Source organism: Muscardinus avellanarius (assembly GCF_963383645.1).
Source record: "Muscardinus avellanarius genome assembly, chromosome: 13".
NCBI classification, from domain to species: Eukaryota; Metazoa; Chordata; class Mammalia; order Rodentia; family Gliridae; genus Muscardinus; species Muscardinus avellanarius.
The window spans coordinates 39,728,825-39,751,222 of NC_137799.1; the positions used below are offsets into that span (position 1 = coordinate 39,728,825).

General features: G+C 46.7%; 2 protein-coding genes across 2 annotated transcripts; both read left to right on the plus strand.

The window, feature by feature from the left end:
- Positions 1 to 374: 374 nt before the first annotated feature.
- FAM221B (family with sequence similarity 221 member B) lies at positions 375 to 15,007 on the plus strand (the record flags this gene model as incomplete). The annotated part of the gene is made up of 8 exons (XM_080708934.1): positions 375 to 440; positions 551 to 575; positions 3,045 to 3,191; positions 3,525 to 3,668; positions 13,648 to 13,758; positions 13,985 to 14,182; positions 14,572 to 14,691; positions 14,826 to 15,007. 8 exons carry the CDS (start codon positions 375 to 377, stop codon positions 15,005 to 15,007), a joined length of 993 nt encoding a protein of 330 aa, XP_080565060.1.
- Positions 15,008 to 19,550: 4,543 nt separating this feature from the next.
- On the plus strand, positions 19,551 to 22,063 carry HINT2 (histidine triad nucleotide binding protein 2; the record flags this gene model as incomplete). Its single annotated transcript, XM_080709326.1, has 5 exons — positions 19,551 to 19,631; positions 21,332 to 21,472; positions 21,571 to 21,675; positions 21,785 to 21,857; positions 21,972 to 22,063. 5 exons carry the CDS (start codon positions 19,551 to 19,553, stop codon positions 22,061 to 22,063), a joined length of 492 nt encoding a protein of 163 aa, XP_080565452.1.
- Between the last annotated feature and the right edge of the window lie 335 nt (positions 22,064 to 22,398).

A 22,398-nucleotide genomic window follows, 5' to 3' on the forward strand; every position in this document is an offset into this window, starting at 1 on the left:
TGAACCGGCGATAACCAGGCCCCGCGGCGGCGGCCTCAGCCTGACGTCACGTGACGCTCCACCCCTCGCTGGGTTCGATTGGTCCCTCTCAGCAAAGCCCGCCCCCTGCCCTATTCTATTGGCCTCTAACTTAGTCCTGCTGGGCTTCAAGGATAGACTCCGCCCCAGCCCCGGCTACCTGGGACTCTGCCCTTCTCACTCCAAGACAGAACCTGGGTGGCCCCCTCAGATCCTCAGAGCCCCCAGTGGACACCCCACGGGAATCTCACCGAAACCCTAAAGGACCTTCACAAACCCAGACTCCCCACGGACCAATCCACAGTATCCTCACATCTTACCCAGCGACTCCTTCAAGACCCACGACCACCAGGTCAATGCAGCCCACTCCGGTGACCGGACTGCTGTTGCCGTGGAGACCACTGGGCGTTCCGGTTGCCCTAGTAACGGATCCCTCCTCTCCCGGCCCGCCAGGTTCTAGAGGCTTCATTCACAGTCCACCCACACCGGCCCTGGGCCCCTCTTGTCCTTTTCCCTTACCGTCCCTCCCCAGGTCAGACCAGAGTCCCTCTGCGAAGGTCTGCTGATGTCCAAGTGTCCACAAAATAGTAGACTTTCAACTAAGGCCTTTCACAGCTCAGTTTCTAAAGCCAGACGCATCTACGACCAGGAGCATTCCCTCCCTCGGGACCAGCAACTCCCCCTTCACACTACCGCAAGATCCTGACCTAAGGACTCAAAATAACCAAGCCAAAGCCCAGAGGTATGTGGTTTCTCATCCCAGCCTCCTCCTCCAAACCTCCAACCTGTTTCTCCCCTAACACTTTTCGTCTTTCCACCGCCCATTCTCTACTTTTCATCTTTACAACCTCCTCCTCACCCAGTTCCCTCCTCCCTTCTCATTCTCTTCTCTCATCTATCTGGTTCTCCACTCTCAGGGCCCTTTTCCCTCTAGCTGGCTCTTGTCATCTTCCTGCCCACCATCCTACCTCTGTCTCTACTTCCCATCCCAAACTTTCCCTTTGAGCAGGTTCTGATGCACTTCAGAAGTGATGTATCTAGTGTCTCTGGAGCATGGGGGAAGTTAAGGCAGGAACTCCCAGGTAGTGTTGCAAATGATGACAGACCTTCAATGTCAGGGCTAGTAAAGTAGGACTTAATGTTTTTTGTGACTTGTTGTTTTGTTTATTTGTGCTATTGTGAACCCAGGGGCATTCTACCTCCAAGCTACACCCCCCCCCCTTTTAAAATTTTGAAACAGGGTCTCACTAGGGACAGGAGTTTTAAAAAAAAGTCTCTAGGTAAGATGAGGATACTGTGGGTTGGTCCTTGATGTGTTTGGGTTTGTGAGGGTCACTCTAGGTCTCCCTACACTGCTGAGACTGGTTTTGAACCTGAAATCCTCCTGTCTCTGCCTCCCAAGTGCTAGAATTTAAGTCATGTGCCACCACACCCTGCTCGCTGATGGTTGTTAAGGAAGGGAAGGCCAGATGTTTCCTTTTTGGAAACATCTGGATTGGGTCAAGAAAGAGAATTACCTCTTTTCGATATCCTTCCAGAATAAATTAGGTATAGTCTCTCCCCACAACATCCTGGGCTTAACCCTGGCACAACATCAACTCACTTGTTATTGTTAGTTAACTTGTCTCCCAAATTCATCTAAGCCCACTTGTACATAGTACCTGAGTAAAAGTGTAAGATAAGGCTCTTTGTAAAAGTTACATAAACAGATGAAAAATGCGTGAATGAATTAATATACTGTGGATGGCAGTGGAGGAGCAAAATTATTACACAATCCAGAGTATAATGAGAACTTGAACAAAACTGGAAGGAGAGGAAAGGAGAGAATGCATTTCAGGACTATTTAGAAGACAGGAAATATAGTTCTTGATGACTCTTTGAAGATAGGGACTTAGGGGGAAAGAGACTAGGACAGTTCCCAGGGTTCAGTCAGTCTTGATTTCTATGGGCCATCCAGTTAGAAATGTCCCACAGGCAGTTGGGTATGAATGTGAACTACAAGGGCTCTGCACTGGATCTATGGATTTAGAAGTCAGCAGCATATGGCTGGAAGTAGTTGAGCCTTAAGCATGATGACATCCTCAAGAGTAGGTGTATGTGTATGTGGTCCCTAAAACAAAATCAGACTGCAGGGTCCCGCCCTAGGCCTGATGGCATTCTCCCACACTCTTGAAAGCCAATCCCAATTCTGGCTTGGTATTCCCAGTCTCTGGAACTCCGAAGCCTGGCCTTAGAGTCCTAAGCCATGCCCTGGACCCTGTTCTTGGACTGTATGAGTAGCTGTATCTGAGCTCCCTCCTGGGGTATAGTCCTCTGCTAATACCTATATGGAATTCTGGTTCTTTCAGCCTTTCAATCTTTAAGTTCCAGCTCCCTGACATCCCAGAGCAGCATACCACATGAGGCCTTGGACACACGAGTGAGCCTCATGGCACTAACTTACCTCAATTCTATAACTTCATGTGAACACTGAACTCTGCCCTGACTTGCAGACCCTTCGATCCTGATCTAATGAAGCCTGTGCTTTATTCTACCACTAGATAGAAGCAGACAAGGACACAGAAGAGCCTCTACCACCATGGAAACAACAGAACACCCCTCGTCAAAGGACCACTCTACTGATGACTTACAGGAGCCCCCTATCTCCAAAGCCCCCTTGGAGCCTTCCATCCCCCAGACCCCTTTAGAGCACCAAGCCTCCAAGAGCCTTGTAGAGCCTTCTGTCTCTGAAAACCCTTTAGAGCCCCATACCTCTGCAAACACTGTGAAGCCTTCCATCTATGTAGCCTCTTCAGAAAAGTCCACCTCTGAGATCCCTGTAGAGGCTCTTACCTCTAAGACACACCTCTCTGAGGTCCCAAACAAACACATTATTTTTCCGCCCTCATCAGAAATCCATAGCTCTAGGGTTTCTTCTGATTCTTTGCAAGATTTCCTCTCTAAGTCTTCTTCCAATGAGGGCCCAAAGATAAGGAAGTCCACCCAGGTTCCTGAATTTGAGCCCTTTCCAAAGCACTCTCTCGCAGGCCCTTCAGCCCAGTTTCAGGTGGACGCATCTGCAAAGCAGAAGGCAGAAGAGGACCAGAAAGGAATGGACACCAGTGACAGCCCTGCTCACACAGCCCAGCCTGGACACCACCTGGGCAAGAGAAAGGGAAAGAAAGAAGTTAGCCGTAAGTGCTCCACCCCGTGTGCTCACCACTGCCTTCCGTCTTTGACCTGCCTCAAAAGAGGGGACCACGTTACTCTTGGACATGGCCCTTCCCTTAGGTTTTTTTTTTTTTTTGGTGGTACTGGGGTTCCTGGAAGCCCTTCTACCTCTGGGCTACATTCCCAGACCTATTTTTATATTTTTATTTGGAAACAGGGTCTCTTAAGCCAGCGCGATCCTCCTGTCTCCACCTCCCAAGCACGGGGATTACAAGCTTGCGCCACCACGCCCGGCTTCCTCTTAGTTTTAAGACCTCCTCACTTCCCCCCCAGTCACTCAGCCCCTCCCTTCCCAGGTTACACAGGCCGCCCGGTGGTCCCTGCTCAGCAGGCAGAGCTGGTGGAAGTGGCCAAGGCGATGCACAGAGAGCAGTTCCGTTCTCATTTGAATCATCTCTTCCAGTGGGAGAAGAATGCAGCCCTGAATGCCATCCAGACAGGTGAGCCAGGGTGGCCTTTCAGAGGCCTGTTCAGGCCCTAAGGATAGAGGTTAATCCAACAGACTCTGGGAACATGCCCATTCAATAGATAGCTATCACTGTGGAAATGGTCATGCTACCTACCTTGAATCTGGAAGGGGAAAAGGTAGATAGGCCAAGAAATGCCAAGATAGGTCTGACAAAAAGTGGGAATACTCATGTAATCATGTAAAACCCAGGTAGGGATGAGCGACTGCATTGAAATTGTTTAAAAAAAAAAAAAAAAAACGAAAACAGAAGACCCAGAGGCCAGCCCCATATCTAAGGCCCAGAGATCCTGTACCAGACAGACCCTATTTCCCAGAACCCTGGGTAGTCTCTAGGAAACTTGTTCCCATATGGCAAAAGGCATTAGTCCCTTTGCTGGAACTCTATTAAAGACTGTCATTCCTGCATGCCAGATCCATAATCATCTGGGTACCCCAAAGCTGAGTTTCCCCACCAAAAAGAAGAGCTATATCCTCTAGCCCTGTTGAATCCAAATCTCATCCCAGAATTAGTACTCTCAACAGTCCTGTTAGGGGCAAACTATGTCTGTCTTTGTTTAGTGAGTGTGCAGATGAGATATGTAAACACGTGCAAACACGCAAACCTGTGAACATACCTGTGTAATTGAGCTTCATAATGTTATAGGAATTCGGTAAGACAGCCACCCTGACCTCCTATGAGAATTCTGGGATTTCCAAACTGAATTCAATAGATACCACTACATTTATTTTGGTATATTTATATTTCATACATCCTTTCCCCTTATGGGAATAGAGCTATTTCAGAAAACCCAAGAAATAAAGACAGCCAGGTAATTCTATATCCTTATCCCTCCTGTGTACAGTTTACTTTCCCCATCCCCATGCTGGGACCCTCCCTCCTCTACCTCTACCCAAGAAAGTCACAATGATCTCATTTGTTTCTCAGTTTATTTTATTTTAGGCACTGAGACTGTTTTGTTGTTGTTTGCTTATTTTAACATCTTCTGTTTCTCTTGCTTATTTCTTGCAAATGCAGGATTTGTTCAGTTCACTTGTTCTCCTTGGGTCCATCTGTCTACTGTCTATTCTTCAAGACCACTACTACATTTCTTCTTTGAATCAAACATCTTCATTTTTCTGGTTAAACAAGAAGTTTATGCATAAATTTAAGCATAAGTCAATCCTGAACAAAGATATTCAGGTTTCCCTCCTAATATTGGGGATTTTTTTTTTTTTTGCAGTAGTGGGGATTGAACCCAGTGGCATTCTGCCTTCAATCTATACCCCCAGCCCAATTTTTTATTCTTTATTTTGAGGCAGGGTCTCACTAAGTTGCAGAGGGCTTCACTGAGTAGCTGAGGCTAGCCACGAATTATGGTCCTCCTGTCTTAGCCTCCAGAGTACTGGAATTACAATCATGTACTGCCATGCCCGGCATATTGGGTATCTTGAGACTCTAGAGATCAAGACTCTGTAACAGTATCTGTGATTAGTAGAGACATGTCAAGTGTCAACAGTACATGTAGATGTACTGTTTGTAGATGTCACATGTATGTAGAATGTCAAATGTATGTCGAATGTCAAGTGTAAGCTTTTTTAAAAAAATTTTTTTTCAAGAACATTTGTGCACCAACTACATTCCAGGCATTGAGCCTGGAATATAGTTGGAATATAGGTGGAACTAATAAAGTTTCAAAGACAAAAATCCCTCAAATAATTTTCATTCTGAGCTACACCAATAAGTAAAAGGACAATTATAATTTGCTTTAATAACTGCTATACCCAGAAGACTGCAGGAGCAGAGAAAAGGGCACCCAGTTTAAGGTACTAGAGGAATAATAAGACTTAAAAGGAAATACTTCTAAGCTGATATCTATAAGATGGTAAGAGGAGGTGGGCAACTCGAGAGAGTAAGGTGAGACATGATGAGACAAAGTATCTTAAGAAACTGCAGCACTGCATTTTCCTTGGTGCAGAGAATTATCAGCCCAGCTCAGTCTGGAGGGCAAAATTATGTGGGCATTTCCATGCCAAGCTAGAGTTGAGATTATATCCGGAGGGCAACTGAGAATCACTAAAAGATTTTAAGTAGGACAAGAACATGAACCAATTTGTTTTGTAGTACCGGGGATTGAACCCAGTGACATTCTACCTCTGAGCTATATCCCCAGCCCTGTTTTTTATTTTGAAACAGGGTCTCACTAAGTTGCAGAGAGACTCACCAAGTTGCCGATGCTGGCTTTGAACCTGTGATCCTCCTGTCTCAGCCTTCCAAGTACTGGGATTACAAGCGTGTGCCACCACACCCAGCTACCAATTTGTTTTTTTTTTTTTCCATCACCAGTATTTATACCCTATACTCCGTGTAAGCACCAAACGACAATAGTGAGGCATTAAGTGTAAACAAGATAAACAGGATAAAAGATCTATGGTGTCACAGTTTACTATGTCGGGGACTAGGTGATTAAAGTCAGCCCCCTTGGCCTTTGTCATTGGAATCAGGTTTCCGGCCTCACAGGTGAGCCCTAGGGGGCAAGGTTCTAGAGTCCAGAAAGGCATCCTGAGCAGGCAGGTGTTCGTAAAGGCGGGGGTCACACCCAAAGTCCGTTTTGGGGAAATTCAGTCTTCTAGGATCTCCTTTGATCCTTCCAGAGTCTTTTTGTTTCTAGGGCTTAGTCCAGGCCCTCCTTTATCAAGATCCATAGGCTGCATTGCAGATTTGTCTGGTCCTGTCTGCTCTGCCATCCCCTATAAGGCAATACTTATATTACAGTTAGTAGACAGGGCAAGAAACATTATAACACAGGTGATTGGATTTCTTTTTTTTTTTTAAATTGGTGCACTGTATTCATACATCATAGTGGGATACATACTTTTGTAGACATACATGCACACAATGCCCAGTCAGCCCCCACCCCATTCTCTCCCTATCCCTCCCTCCCATGCTTGGCTTAGTGATTGACATCTAGTATTATAGCAATTTATCCAAAATTAAAAATGATAATCTCACTTAACAGTTTCATTTGTCTGATACCAAGCTTTTGATGACTTAAAGATAACATTTCAATATTTCTTTTTGCTTTCTTTCTTACCAGAGAATATTTTTTTCTATTTTTTTAGGTGAAACTATCATATATTTATATATTTATTTTTCAGAAAAAAAATCTATCCTAATATGGAATATGGACTCTAGGTACCCACAATGATCTTGAAAAAGAACAAAGCTAGAAGATATATATTTTCTGATTTCAAACCATATAAAGCTACAATAATTGAAACAGTGTAGTACTATTCTAAAGGCAGATATATAAACCATTGGAGTTAAATAAAAGCCTAGAGCTAAATTCTTCCCTATATTGTCAAGTTATTTTTGACAAGGTTTCCACGAACATTTGGTGGTGGAAATAATAATCTTTTAACTAAATATTGTTGAAAAATAATAATTACATGGAAAAGAATAAAATTGGACCCTTACCTAATCCCATATACAAATATTAACTCATAATAGATAAAAGACCTAAATATAAATCTTAAGACTATAAACTTTTAGGAGAAAATCTGGGTCATAAAACCTCACAACATTGAAATTGGCAGTGATTTCTTGGTTATGATTTCAATGGCACAGGCAACAGAAGAGTATACAAACTCCCTAAAAAATAAAAAAAATATTGTATATCCAAAGACAATGTAAACAGAGTTAACAGTTACTAATAGAATGGGATAAAATATTTCCAAATGCTATATCTGAAGGTATATTAATATTCCAACTAGAAATCCTAAAAATTAACAACAATAAAGGCAAACAATACCCTTTAGAGATAGGTAAAAGACTAACATAAATAATGAATCTCCACAGATAACCAAACTTAGTTGTCTGTTGTATGGAAAATCTTGTTTCTCTAGTTCTGGTGTGTGTTACCTATTTCTTCTTTGTAGTTAATCTCTTTGAGTATTTTCTCTAGTGCTGGTTTTGAAGACATAAATTCCTTCAGTTTCTGTTTGTCATGGAAGCTTCTTATTTCTCCATCTAATTTGATAGAAAGTTTTGCTGGGCAGGAAATTTTTGGCTGGAAGTTGTTTTCTTTCAGAATTGGGAATATGTTACTCCAAGCCCTTCTGGCTCTCATAACTTGGTTTGGGAAGTCTGGAGTGATTCTAATTGGTTTGCCTCTGAATGTCACTTGGCCCTTTGCTTTTGTTGCCTTTAAGATTCTCTGCTTGGCTTCCACATTGGTCATTTTGACAATTATGTGGCGTGGGGATCCTCTTCTCCGATCCTGTCTAAAGGGAGTTCTATAAGTTTCCTGGACCTGTGTATCAACCTCTTGCTCTATGTTTGGAAAATTTTCTGCTATTACTTCCTTGAAGAGATTGTTGATCCCTTTGGTTTCACTTTCTTTTCCCTCCTCTATTCCAATTATTCTTAGGTTAGCTCTCTTAAAATGGGCCCATATTTCTTCAATGTCAAATTCCTGCTGTCGGATATTTTTTTCTAGATTAGAAACTATGCGTTCATTTTTGGATTGCTCATCTTCTAAGAGCGAGATTCTGCTCTCCATGTGTTCTAATCAGTTGTTTGTGCTTTGAATTGAGGCCTTTACTTCATTAATTGCATCCTTTATCTCTTTTTGGCTCTCTCTGAGTTCTTTTCGAAGCACCTCTATTATTTCTACAGTTATTTTCCTGATTTGATCTTCTAGAAATCTCTGATTTTCTGTTTTATCGGGTTCTGATGTTGTGGGGTTGTGAGCATTCATTGCTCCAGTATTATTCCTCTTTCCCATGATTTCGGAAGTTTGTGCCTTCTCTGGGTTCTTCCCTTGGGTCACTATGACTTCACTTAAGGTGCTCTTGATCTCGAGTCAGTAGTATCTCAGACCCCACTACTCCTTTACTGGGTTGTATCACAGAGTCTCCGACCCAGAGAGTCGATAGAGGCTGCTTTAGACTGTGGGGGGGTGCCAGGTTGCACGTTTTCCTATGGTGTGATATCTCTGCCACTGCCCCTCCCCCACTGGGTCAAGTCCCAGGGAGTACAGTACTGGGATTTCTCCTCTGTGGCCTGCAATTTGACTCACTGTTCTTGAGTACGCAGATGTAGCTGTACTGAATTTGGTGAATTCGGTGCTGCTGCCGCCGGTGGCAATATGGCGCCGCTGCTACGCCCTCGGCTGTGGGGCTGGCGTTTTTTTTTCTTGGTTTTGATTTCCACTCTGAATTCTGCAGCATGTGCTGAGCTCGGCCTCTGGGAGTTTTAGATGCCCTCTGCGCCGAGAAATCCCGCCTGGCTGTTCCACAGCGACTCCCCTCGGCTTGCTGTGGCCGTCCCGTGAATTTGCCGGTGCCGCCGGCAGTATGGCGCTGCTGCTGCGTCCTCGGGCGTGAGGCCACGTCCTCGGGCATGAGGATCTCCTCTGTGGCTCTGTTCTCAGTCCGCTTTCTCTCTGGAGCCTGGTGATTTTTTTGTTTCTCTGGTGATGTTGTTTTCTGGCTTTGAAAGGCGCTGATTTTGTGGTAATGGAGATTTGTTGTTAGCGGGGCTCTTAAGCCCTGCTTTTCTCGGTCGCCATCTTCCCGGAAGTCTACCAATTTGTTTTTTGTTGTTGTTTTTGCTTTTGTTTTTTGGGGGGTTGCAGTACTAAGGAATGGAACCCAGGGCCATTCTACCTCCAAGCTATACTCCCAGCCCTATTTTTTATTTATTTTGAAACAGGATCTCACTGAGTTGCAAAGGGCCTCACTAAGTGCTTGAGGCTGGTCGCAAGCCACGATCCAATCCTCCCATTTCAGCCTCCCAAATTCTAGGATTACAAGCGTGTGCCACCACACCTGGCTACCAATTTCTTTTTAAAAGATCATTTTAGCCAGGCATAGTGGCACATGCCTGCAATACTAGTACAGGAAAGGTTGAGCAGGAAGGTTGCAGGTTCATGACCTGGTTAGGGTTGAGGATATAGCTCATAGGTAGTACACCCCTGGGTTCAAACCCCAATCTCACACACACACACACACACACACACACACACACACACTCAGTCACTCTAAGCCAGACAAGGTGGTACACCATGGAGGTATACCCAAACAGCCAGTACTTGGGAAACTGAGAGAGTAGGTCTCAAGGCCAGCCTTGGCAATTTAGTGAAACCCTGTTTCAAAATAAAAAGGGCTGGGAGTATAGCTCAGAGATAGAATGCCCTGGGTTCAGTTCCTAGTACCTCCAAAAAAGAAAATCACTCTAGCAGTAGAATAGGGTGGAAAAAGACAAGATTGGAGATAGACAGCATTGCGAGACATTGGACTAATCCAAGCAGTGTGTACAAGAGTGGGGCTGGAGAAAACTGGATTCTTGGATTGTTGGATGTATAGAATAAAAGAATCAGAAATGCCTGGGACAACAGCTAGGGTTTTCTGACTTAAGAAGCTGACTGACTGATGGTGCCATTAACTAAGCCTAAAACAGAGTCAGAACTGGATAAATGTTGGATGAGGTCTGTGTTTGGAGGGGAAACTGGATATGACACATTAAAAATGCCTTGTGGAACACATTGGTGAAAGTAATAGACAGTTGTCTCTGTGGGTCTGATGCTCAGGAGAGAGGTCTAGGCTGCTGACACTTCATGTAAAGTCAGCTATCTGTCTAGGCATAAAAAGACATGCACCCGGGCATGGTGGCCCACACTTATAATCCCAGTACATGGAAGGCTGAGGCAGGAGGATCGTGGGTTTTCAGCTAGCCTCAGCAACTTAGTGAGGCCCTCCACAACTTAGCAAGACCCTGTTCCAAATGAAAAATATAAATAGGGCTGAGGGCATAGCTCAGAGGTAGAATGTCCCTAGGTTCAACTCCCAGAACAGAGAGAGAGAGAAAGAGAGAGAGAGAGAGAGAGAGAGAGAGAGAGAGAGGAGAGAGGAGAGAGGAGAGAGGAGAGAGGAGAGAGGAGAGAGGAGAGAGGAGAGAGGAGAGAGGAGAGAGGAGAGAGGAGAGAGAAGAGAGAAGAGAGAGAGAAAGAAAGAGAGCGAATACAAGTGCGATTGTGGGATTATGGACTTGGACTGTGTTGTATACTCAGAATAGAGACCCAGATAATTTCTTCTCCCTCTGCCAGTCCTTGTACACCTAGAACAGGAAGGGGATTTTAAATCAGGACATGGAAGCCATAACCAGATGACAACTGCCCCACTTTAATAGCACTGCTTAGAATAATAGAAGAGAATCTGAGGTGTGGTTGCCAGCCTCCCTATTCAAACTCTTCATCTAAAAGCTCAGCATTACCGGGCATGGTGGCGCACGCTTGTAATCCCCGCTCTTGGGAGGCGGAGACAGGAGGATCGCGCAGGTTCGAAGCCAACCACTGGCTTAAGAGACCCTGTTTCCAAATAAAAAGTATAAAATAGGTCTGGGAGTGTAGCCCGGAGGTAGAAGGGCTTCCAGGAACCCCAGTACCACCAAAAATAAAATAAATAAGCTCAGCACTGATTCCTACAGCAGTGCTCAGATTGACTCCTTTGGGCCCTCAGGCTGAGCCTTGACCTACAGGAACAGTTCCTGTCACTTCTCTAGCTCACCTGCTTATCCACTGCGTCCTGCTACTCCATATGAAGCTCGGAATTCTCCTGGAATCCTGGCTCCCACCCACCCCATTGTGACACTGCCTGTGCCCTGTGCCCTCAACTGAGCCTCCCTGGAGTAAAAGGGCACTGGCGTTACAGGCTGTCGGTATCAAGACAGAAGTAGCCGAGCCAAAAGCCACACCTAGACAGGCTTTAGATCCTAAGAAATTATGGGTAAGACAAGAAAACCTGGCCTGAGACACAGACTTTTCAACTGTGACCCTGGTCAGAACCAAAACCCAGAGCAAGCCAGGCGTGGTGGCACACCCCTGGAATGCCAGTACTTGGGAGGCTGAGACAGGAGAATCATAGGTCCGAGGCCAGCCTCAGCAACTTAGCAAGGCCCTCAGCAACTTAGCAAGACCCTGTTTCAAAATAAAAAATAAAATAGGACTGGTAGAATACCTCTGAGTTTCATCATCTCTCTCTCTCTCTCTCTCTCTCTCTCTCTCTCACACACACACACACACACACACACACACACACACACAGCATACCAATTCCTTCTCAGTCTCCTTATGGAATTTCAGGTTTATGCCTGGAATGCTGAGTCTCTCCCGAAGGAATTTGCCTACACACTTATTCAGCCAGGCAGTCTATGTCCTCTGAGCATCTCATGCCAAGCCCTGTGCTAGGACTAGAAATAAGGATGAAAAGACAGACCCTCCCTTGAGGAGACTAGTGGGAATACAAGTGAACAGTGCATTACAGTGCACTGAGCAAAGGGCTATGGAAGGTCAGAGGAGGGGCCCAGGCAGTTGGGATATGCTCTGCTCTCCTGAAGGACAAGACAGCCTGAGTGGGCGGTGCTTCCTACATCTCCTACCCTGTCCACACAGCTCCGCCCTTGCCTCATGGTGAGACTGCCATGAAGCATGACAGCTTCAGATCTCATTGCAGAAACCCGGCTCTTGAGGGTTGTGGCCTCTTGCTGGTGCTTAGGGATGCTTATTATTATTACCTTACTTTCCTTTCCATGCCTCCTTTTTTTTTTTTTTTTTTTTTTTTGGTGGTGGTGGTGGTACTGGGGATGAACCCTTCTACTCTGAGCTACACTCCCAGACCTATTTTATATTTTTATTTGGAAACAGGGTCTCTTAAGCCAGCACAGCTGGCTTCAAACCTGCGCGATCCTCCTGTCTCCACCTCCCTCCCAAGTGCGGGGATTACAAGCACGCGCCACCACGCCCGGCTCCATGCCTCCTTTCTTAGCTTCACAACTTATAAATTTTGGTCTTCTTGAGCCATGACTTCTGAGCACCTTCTCCAGGCCCTTGGAAAGCCACAGGCAGCCCTTCTGAGGTTCATAGAGAGTGCTATTCCCTAACACCAGGAACACAGAAGGAATATATGAAGGAGCCAACCTGGACAAGTGAGAGGAAGCCCTCCTCCTCCTTGGCACCATGGCTGCCCCAGCTTGCCCTCCCCCTCCTCCTCCGTGTTCCCCTCTTCCCCTTCCCTCACCATTCCCCTTAGGAGCCAATCCCCATTGCCTCCTGTTCACCTGGCCAGTAAGCTTCCCTCTTCCTCACTGAGACACTTCAAAGAAACAAAGCAAATTTAGGCTCTAATGGGAGGTGGGAGGAGAGGAGAAGCCCCAAGGCCACAGAAAACTCAGTGAGGTTCATGTTCCTCTTCAAATAAAATTTCACTTCAAATCCTCTTGCTTGGCCGGGCATGGTGGCGCACGCTTGTAATCCCCGCACTTGGGAGGCAGAGACAGGAGGATGGCACAGGCTCAAAGCCAGCCGCGCTGGCTTAAGAAACCCTGTTTCCAAATAAAAATATAAAATAGGTCTGGGAGTGAAGCCTGGAAGTAGAAGGGCTCCATCCCCAGTACCACCACAAAAAAAAAAAAAAAAAAAAAATCTTCTTGCTTGGGCCTGGCATGGTGACACATACCTATAATCCCAGCATTTGGGAGGCTGAGACCAGAGGATAGGGTTCGCAGCTACTTAATGAGGCCCTCTGCAACTCAGTGAGACCCTGTTTCAAAATAAAGAATAAAAATAGGGCTGGGGGTGTAGCTTGGAGGTAGAATGCCCCTGGGGTTCCATCCCTAGTACTGGAAAAAAAAATCCTCTTGCTTGGAAACTGAAGACTATCTTCAGTCATCTCTGATAGGCTGACACAGATGGAGTAGATCCTGGGATGGGAAGGGAATTGAAGACACTTAATGAGGCAATAAGAAAGCCTTGAGGAAAAAAGTCTACGGGGTAAAGGTGAGGACTCCTGAGTGGAGACAAACAGACTGAGAGTACAGGTGAGCCCAGCCCACCCAGGACAGCTCAGAACACCGAGGGGGGCTTAGGGCTTTTTCTTTCTCACTTTTGCCTATTACTCAATCACCCCGCACCTAGGTCTCTACATTGGTTGGCGCTGCCCCCATTACCTATGGGACTGTTTCCGGATCGGAGATGAGTCCAAGTGCTTTTGTGGACACTTGTTGAGAGAGCACCAGATCATCTCAGGTAGGGGAGAAGTGACCAGCCTCTGTCAGGTGTAAAAGGAAACTGTACTCATACCTTGGGGGGGGGGGTATGAGAGTGTGTGTGTGTGTGTGTGTGTGTGTGTGTGTCTGTGTGTGTGTGTGTCTGTGTGTGTCTGTGTGTATGTTTTTACAGGGGAGGGGTTGGCATGGGAAGGCCAGCCCCTATAGGGTGCTGGTCAAACCCTAACCCTATCCCATTCTCATAGATATATCCGTGCCCTGCACTGTGAGCCAGTGCCGGTGCCTCATGTTCTGCTTCATCCCATCACGTCCCGAGGAGGTGGGTGAGTTCTGGCTCAGGAAACGGGCCACCTTTGATCCCAAGGCCTGGAGGGCCCGATGTCGCTGCAAACATAGCCATGAAGACCACGCAGCCACTGGAGCCCACCCCTGCAGACATCATGGTAACTGCTAGTGCAAGGAGTATTGGGGTAGGGAGAAAGGGATACTGGATACACACAGGGGATGAGAATGGGAGCACACCTCCAATAGCAGTACTTGGGAGGCTGAGACAGGAAGATCACAGGTTCAAGGTTAGCCTCAGCAACTTAGAAAGATACTGTTTCAAAATAAAAAGAGCTGGGATATAGCTTGGAGATAGACTGTTTCTTACTTCAGGCCCCAGTACCAAAAAGAAAAAAGAAAAAAGAAAAGAAAAAAAAAGAAAAAAAAAAGAAAAAAAAAGATAGGACTGCTAAGATAGACTCTTGGGCATGTGGTGAGTAAGGAAAACCTGAAAATCCCAGGAGAATCCCCAGTCCCTACACGTTTCTTGGCCACCCTTTTGTCCCAGGCTGTTCCTGCAACTCTTTTGAATCTAATTTCCTCTGTGCGGCTTGTGACCGGCGCTGGGAAGAACACGAGACTTTCTTTGAGACAGAGGAGACACGGCGACGAGGAGGAAGGCCCCATGGTGAGGAAGAAACCTGGTACAGGGGCCAGCCCAGCACCTGTAGTCAGAAAGCACCCCCACCCTCAACCACCCCTCCAAGACGACTGCATCCTCTCACCCCCATATCCCACACCTGCATTGGTTTCCACCCCCAGGAGCAGATTATGTGCCTTTTGCAGAGATGCCTGCCCTCCGAGAAGCCATCCTCAACAGATCTGATTTCGAGGCCCTCCAGATGCAGGGGCTCTCTGGTCATCCCCACCCCCAACCCAGTCCCCCTGTGCTCCCTGGCCCGCACAGCCGCCCTCCTGGCCCCACACCTAACCCCCGTCCCTGACCATCTCACCTCTACTCTTCCTTCCTCCAGGGACACACATTGCCAACAAGTGGCACAGGTGTTTCTGAGCCTGGCCCAGATCAGCAATAAAGTGGAAGCCACTGGGATCTGACCTGGTTCTGTATTGAGCAGGGAGTGCCAAGACCTAACTGCAAGACCTTAGAGTCAGCACTTACTGGGAACAAGAGACATCACCAAGCAGGATAAAGGTTGGATCCAGCCATCTGCCTCCAATAAATCCACATTCAAAATTTTGGCTCTGGCATCAAAGGAGAGGATGGTTTCAAGAAAGCCAAGGAGAGAGGGAGTTACAAGGACAGTGTGGGCAGAGGTTTCAGGTGTAGCTGAGGCTCCTGTAAGATAAAGAATGGAAAGTGCCCACTGGGTTATGAAATTAGAAAGTTTGGGGGACTTCAAAGGGTACAGACTGGTGCAGCAAAGGCAGAATCCAAACGGCAGTGAATTTCAAGGAGTCTCTTCAAGAAGCTTGGATGAAGCTGGGCATGGCAGCACATGCCTGTAATCCCAGTTTTTAGCAGGCTGAGGATCACAGGTTCAAGGCCAGCCTCCGCAACTTAGTGAAACCCTCAGAAACTCAGTGAGACCCTGTTTCAAAATTTAAAAAAATAAGCCGGGCGTGGTGGCGCACGCTTGTAATCCCAGCTTTCGGGAGGCTGAGACCTGGAGGATCGCAGTTCACAGACAGCCTTAGCTACTTAGTGAGGCCCTCTGCAACTCAGTGAGACCCGGTTTCAAAATAAAGAATAAAAAAATAGGGCAGGGGGTGTAGCTCGGAGGTCGAATGCCCCTGGGTTCCATCCCCAGACCCGCAAAAAAAAAAAAAAAAAAAAAAAATTAAATTAAAAAAAAATAAAGCCGGGCGTGGTGGTGCACGCTTATAATCCCAGCATTCAGGAGGCTGAGACTGGAGGATCACGGTTCACAGACAGCCTCAGCTACTTAGTGAGGCCCTCCGCAACTCAGTGAGACCCTGTTTCCAAATAAAGAATAAAAAATAGGGCAGGGGGTATAGTTCGGAGGTCAAATGCTTCTGGGTTCCATCCCCAGACCGCCAAAAAAAAAAAAAAAAAAAAAAATAGAAAAAATAAAAGGGCTAAGAGTATAGATTGGAAGTAGAATGCCTCTAGGTCCAATTCCCAGTCTCCCTCTGTCCTCAAAAAGCTTGAATATAAACAAAGGAAAGATGTCAGACAATATGCTGAGGGAGATAGGGAGTGAAGGAAGCATTTTTTAGGAAAGAAAAGGGGAAGAGCCCAGTGGACAAAAAGACCTTGCAGGAAGCAAAAGAGAGAGAAGAGATGCCTGGTGGTGAGACAAGAACCCAGATAGAGAGCCGGGCGTGGTGGCGCAGGCTTGTAATCCCAGCATTCCAGAGGCTGAGACCTGAGGATTGCGGTTCGCGGACAGCCTCAGCTACTTAGTGAGGCCTTCTGCAACATAGTGAGACCCTGTTTCAAAATAAAGAATAAAAAACAAGGCAGGGGGTGTAGCTCAGTGGTCAAATGCCCCTGGGTTCCATCTCCAGACCCCCCCAAAAAAAGAACCCAGATAGAGATGAGCAGGGAGGTCAAGGCAGAGGTGACAGGATTTGCTTTGAACAAGAGAGACATTACTTCCTAAGATCAAGAGGAAGCAAGAGAGTTTGGAGCCTTTGCTGCACTGCACAGAGCAGGACCTTGTCAGAGTTCCCGTCTGATGGCTTCTATATCCCCTGTGAAGCAGGAGAGGTATAAGAGCGGGGAGTAGGAGACAGGAAGAGAAAGGTGAAGGCTTGGGAAGTCTAACGTGAGGAATTGAAGAAAATCCTGATGTGGTGCGTAGTTTAGAATTCAGGTACAGTTAGAAGTGAAAACCTAGTCAGAGAAGAGAAGCAATTTTTAGATTCATGGGTGGTGATAGGAGGGTGTCAGGAAAATAAGGCAAAAGAAGTAGGCGTGCTGATGTGGAGGGTGTAGACAACACAAATAAGGAACATGATGCCAGGAATCAGCTGACAGATTGAAAAAAGAGTGTACAGGGGAATAGAAGTCTTTGATGAGATCCGGTAGCAGATGTGGTGCTGTGGGTTGGAGAATAGGAGACCGAGGCCACGGCCTGCAGAGCAAATGAGAACCTCTAGCTGCAGGTGATGGTAAGTGCCAGGAACAGGGAAGACTGTGAGGCGGGGCTCAACATCTGTGGCTGTGGGGAGTACAGGGAAGTGCAAGGTGGTGGTTCTGGGAGTAGGAGAGACTGGCACTGATGGTTTCTATGTGTCTAGTGAAGAACTTTTCCTCTTTGGGCCTCGTTTACTAGATTTGTAAACCAGGGATGACCAGTGTTGCTCACTCTCTATGCAAAGCCAAGGAAAATAACCAAAGTGCTTTGTACGCTCTACCTCTCAAGAGTTAGATTTCTTTCCTCTTCCAGAGCCCAGCTCCACTTATCTCTGGCCCTTCTCCAGGACAGCTTTAAGGTCCTCAGGTGTCCCAGAAACAGGGAGATCTCTAGCACTGAAAAAGAGGCTGTTCTGTATTTCCTCACATTTAGGGAAGCCATCTGTCCTTCCAAGAAAAGGAATGCAGCCTGCACTGTTAAGCACCCCTGTGGGAAATCCCAGGATCAAATATCTGCCCTTTGGAGAAGAAAGGACTTTCTAACAATAATATAGCTATCTGAAAGAGAGGGTACAGGGCTGGGGATGCAGCTTAGTGGCTGAGTGCTTGCCTAGCAAACCAGGCTCACTGAAAATGCCAAACACTGCCAGGCACACATGGTAATTCCAGTACTTGGGAAGCTGAGACAAGAAAATTGCAGATTCACCACCAGCCTCTGCAACTTAGAGAGGACCTCCTCAACTTTGTGAGAAATTTAGTGAGATCTTGTGTTAAAAAAAAAAAAAAAAAAAACAGCTGTAGGTATAATTCAGAGGCAAAACGCCCTGGGTTCCCCAGTACCAAACAACAACACCACAACAAATAAGCCAAGCACAGCTAACCATACTATACACCTCTCTGATATAAAAGAACAATGGATACATATTTATTAGTGGTTATTGGTGGTACAGCAAAGATAGGTTGCTCCCATCCTTGCTTGATTTAAAAGAGGCAAAACTGCCCTGAAAACGGCATCATATTTAACCCGTGGAGTGAATGTGTTAACGAGAACATATCATTAAGGTGGAATTGACCTTTAAAAATCTTTCAAATGAAGCCGGGCGTGGTGGGCACGCTTGTAATCCCAGCATTCGGGAGGCTGAGACCTGGAGGATCGTGGTTCGCGGACAGCCTCAGCTACTTAGTGAGGCCCTCTGCAACTCAGTGAGACCCGGTTTCAAAATAGAATAAAAAATAGGGCAGGGGGTATAGCTCGGAGGTCAAATGCCCCTGGGTTCCATCCCCAGACCCGTAAAAAAAAAAAAAAAAAAAAAAAAAAAAAAAAAAAACTTTCAAATGAGTCGGGCGTGGTGGTGCACACTTGTAATCCCTACCCTTGGGAGGTGAGACAGGATTGCTCAGGTTGGTTTAAGAGACCCTGTTTCCAACAATTAAAAAAATATATAAAATAGGTATGGGAGTGTAACCCGGAGGTAGAAGGACTTCCAGGAACCCCAGTACCATAAAAAAAAAAAAAAAAAAAAAAAAAATTTTCTTTCAAATGGTGTTAGTATGGTGGCACACGCCTGCAATCTCTGCTAGGTGGAGGCTGAGGCAGGAGAATCGAAAGGTTGAGGCTAGTCTGAGCAACTCAGTGATACCCTGTTTCAATTTTTTTTTTTTAAATACAGTTAAGGAGTAGAGAGATAGCAGTAGAACAGTGGTAGAACGCTTGCCCAGCATGCTTGAGGCCCTGGGTTCAATTTGCAAAGCTGCAAAAATATCTTTGAAATGGTCAAGGGCTGCAACTGTCCTTTGTAAAGAAAAATACTGGATATTGACCCCACCAATTAAAAGAAATAAAAGCAATACACACAAAAAAAGTTCCAGTTCCCCCTTAGATCCGCCCAGGTGGCTTTTGGAACCTATAATCCTTGGATGCTCTTAGAACCCCGCCCTCCTCCAGCCCCTGGGGTAAAAGGGTCTAAAGTACATTAGCCCTTTGTGCCGCAGGTGACGGAGCCCAGCCCTCTTCCCCGACTACCAAAAGGGGCCGGAGCAGAGCCATCCAAGAACACGAAACCCCGCCCGCTCGGGAGCCACAATCTAAGCCTAGATAAGGCTGTGAAACACAGCTAAGAAAAGAAATCCCATATCCAGGTTTCTTAATGCTTGAAAAGGTTAGAAATGTATCCCGTAGTGAGACTAGGGGCTACAAAGGCAAAAGATTAAAAGAAGCCAATTACATGGAAAATTGACCCTGCGTTGGGAAAATTAGCCAATGGGAGGGAAAAATTCCGCCTCTAAAGTGGCGGCCGAGCCAATGGGTGAACAATGCCCAGCAACGCGCTCCAATGGCGTGGCAGGGCCAGGGCCAAAGCCCGCCCAGCCCCGGCGCAGGCGGAGCGGAGTGCGCACTCGGTCGAGGTTCCCGCAGGTCCGGGAAGATGGCTGCGGCCGTGGTGCTGGCGGCGGGTTTGCGCGCGGCGCGCAGAGCCGTGGTAGCCTCGGGGCCCTGGAGGGCGCAGGTGAGAAGTGGCCGCGGGGACAAGGAGGGGGTCCTGAGCCGCTGCTCCTCCCGAGGATTGCAACCTCACTCTGGGATTGTGCAGTGAGGTCGGATTGACCGCTGCGAAAGAACCAACTAGCGATGACAGCCTCACTGCACCCGCGAGGTCCGGGCAGGGTCTGTGCAGCGGCCGCTGCCCTCTCCTGCTTGGAGCCCAGCTGTCCCGGCGCCTCCCGCAGCCTCATCCGTGCCCTCTGCAGAGAGTGAGCTTTCTCTTCTCAGAGTTGGCCCCCTGCCCCTCGGTCTCTGGCCTAATCACGAGCATTAGTGTTAACCTTTCATCTTCCCCAATTTTCAGAAGCGACCCAGGAGTCAGTCTTAATTCATCCCGTCCATTTCCCCCCAGTCTGACGCACTCACTTCAGCCTTCTCCTAGCCCCTGAGAACCCGGGATATCCCTACCTCCACTCTCCTCTGACTGGGAAGGCTGAACTCTTACATAATTCTGCTGATGCAGGCTACTAGAGTTAAAATCCACAGTAAGAGGTCAGACCTGACATCGGAAGAGATCAACTTGTGTCAAACAGGGAAAATGCGTTAAAACCTACATAAAACAGGTAACAAGGCTTAAAGATCAAAGTTCAAGTAATGGCAATAAGTGGACACACACTAACAAGGTGAGAGCAAACAGCTTTAAGACATCTTTAAGAGATGGTGCAAAGCCAAGTGCGGTGGGACATGCCTATAATCCCCATATGTGGGCAACTGAGACAGGAGGGCCGGCTGGCAACTTAGTGAGATCTTCTTTCAAAATAAACAGAAGCCAGGCATGGTGACGCACACTTGTAATCCCAGCAATTGGGAGGCTGAGACCGGAGGATTGTGATTAGTGGAAAGTAGTGAGGCCCTTCACAACTCAGTAAGACCCTGTTTAAAAAAAAAAAAAAAAAAGAATAAAAGGGCTAGGGGTGTAGTTTAGAGGTAAAATGTCCCTGTGTTCAATCCCAGTACTGAAAAGGGGTGTGTGTGTGTGGGGGGGGGGAATGCTGGGGTTAGCTTGGAGATAAAATGCTCAGTGTTCAATCCCCAGGACCAAAAAGAAAAGACGGCCCAACCACACTTTTTAATTCATTTTTTGTTGTACTGGGGGTTGAACCCAGAGCCATTCTACCTCTGAGATATACCCCTGGCCCTATTTTATTTTTTATTTTGAAACAGGGTCTCACTAAGTAGCTGAGACTAGCCATGATTCTCCTGTCTCAGCCTCCCAAGTACTGGGATTTCAAGTGTGCGACACCATGTCCAGCTCCAACCACCCCTTTATATTTGAAGCTGCAGGAGGGTTGAATAGGAACTGAAACCTAAATCTTGAGACTCCCATTCTGGATCCTTTTCCCTGGACAGTGCTACATTTCATAGACAACATTAGCAGGAATCATTTATACTCCTGAATCCAATATAGTAATATTGCCTGTTATCTAACCAGGCCTAACACCATCTGGTACCCTTTCTTTCCTGCTAAGGCTCTCAAATTCAGGAATTTTTCCCTTGGCTAGGAACCACTAATAGGTTCTTAGAAAAATGAAGTTAACCCATTATGTCTTGGTGCCCTCTAATGGATTAATATCACAGCCCAGCCCAGCTTCTGCAAGTTCCAACTAAGAACATAAAAGAGGTATTGCCAACTTTCTCTCTTGGATGTGTCTGACCTGTCTTCAGGTCCGAGAAGCTGCAGGTGTGACTGACGGGAATGAAGTGGCCAAGGCTCAGCAGGCAGCTCCTGGAGCAGCAGCCCCAACCATCTTTTCCCGGATCCTAGACAGAAGCCTCCCAGCCGACATTTTATATGAGGACCAGCAGGTGGGGTCCCCTTAGGGCCCAATTCCCTTGAGTATTTCACAGATACCATCTGGCCTGATGAAATAATGTGATGGTCTCTGGCCTGTCATTGCTCCCAGTGTCTCGTGTTCCGTGATGTGGCCCCACAGGCTCCTGTGCATTTCCTGGTCATTCCCAAGAAGCCCATTCCTCGTATTAGCCAAGCTGAAGAAGAGGACCAGCAGGTGGGGAGAGCAGGGCCAGAGGTTGGCTGGGAGAAGCCTTGGACTAAGCTATAAATAAGTTTTGCTCCATATGAAAGAAGCCACCTATGTCCTTTCCCTCTCCCTATAGCTTCTAGGACACCTACTCCTTGTGGCCAAGAAGACAGCAAAGGCTCAGGGCCTGGGGGATGGATTCCGACTTGGTGAGTGACTTTTGGCCCTTGGGCCCCTCACCTATGAATTCCTAATCCTCAATATGAACTTCATTTTTTACCTCTCCTATGATCTTGACCTCCTAACCTCAAGCTCCATTTCAGTGATCAATGACGGAAAGCTGGGCGCACAATCTGTTTATCATCTGCATATTCATGTACTTGGTGGTCGACAGCTCCAGTGGCCACCAGGTTGAACCTGCCAACTGACCAAGGCCCCCAGACTTGGATGAGGATGGAACAAAGGGATTCTGTGATGCTAATAAACCTACTATCCCTCAATTTTGCCTCTCTGTCTTAAGTAGATAAAAATTTATGGCTTAAAGGGGAAATAAAACTGTATCTGGGCTGTGCTCTCTCTTGACAATGGTCAGATTGAGAAACAGAAGGCCTGCTTCAGAGCAGGTTTAAAGAGCACTTGCTTATAGCTCTGCCTCATGAGTAGTAGTCTACCCTGGGTCCAGACTCTAGAAAAGTGGCAGTAGGAACGAGCATAAATGAATAAGAAGAGACTGAAACCCAGGTGTAAGAC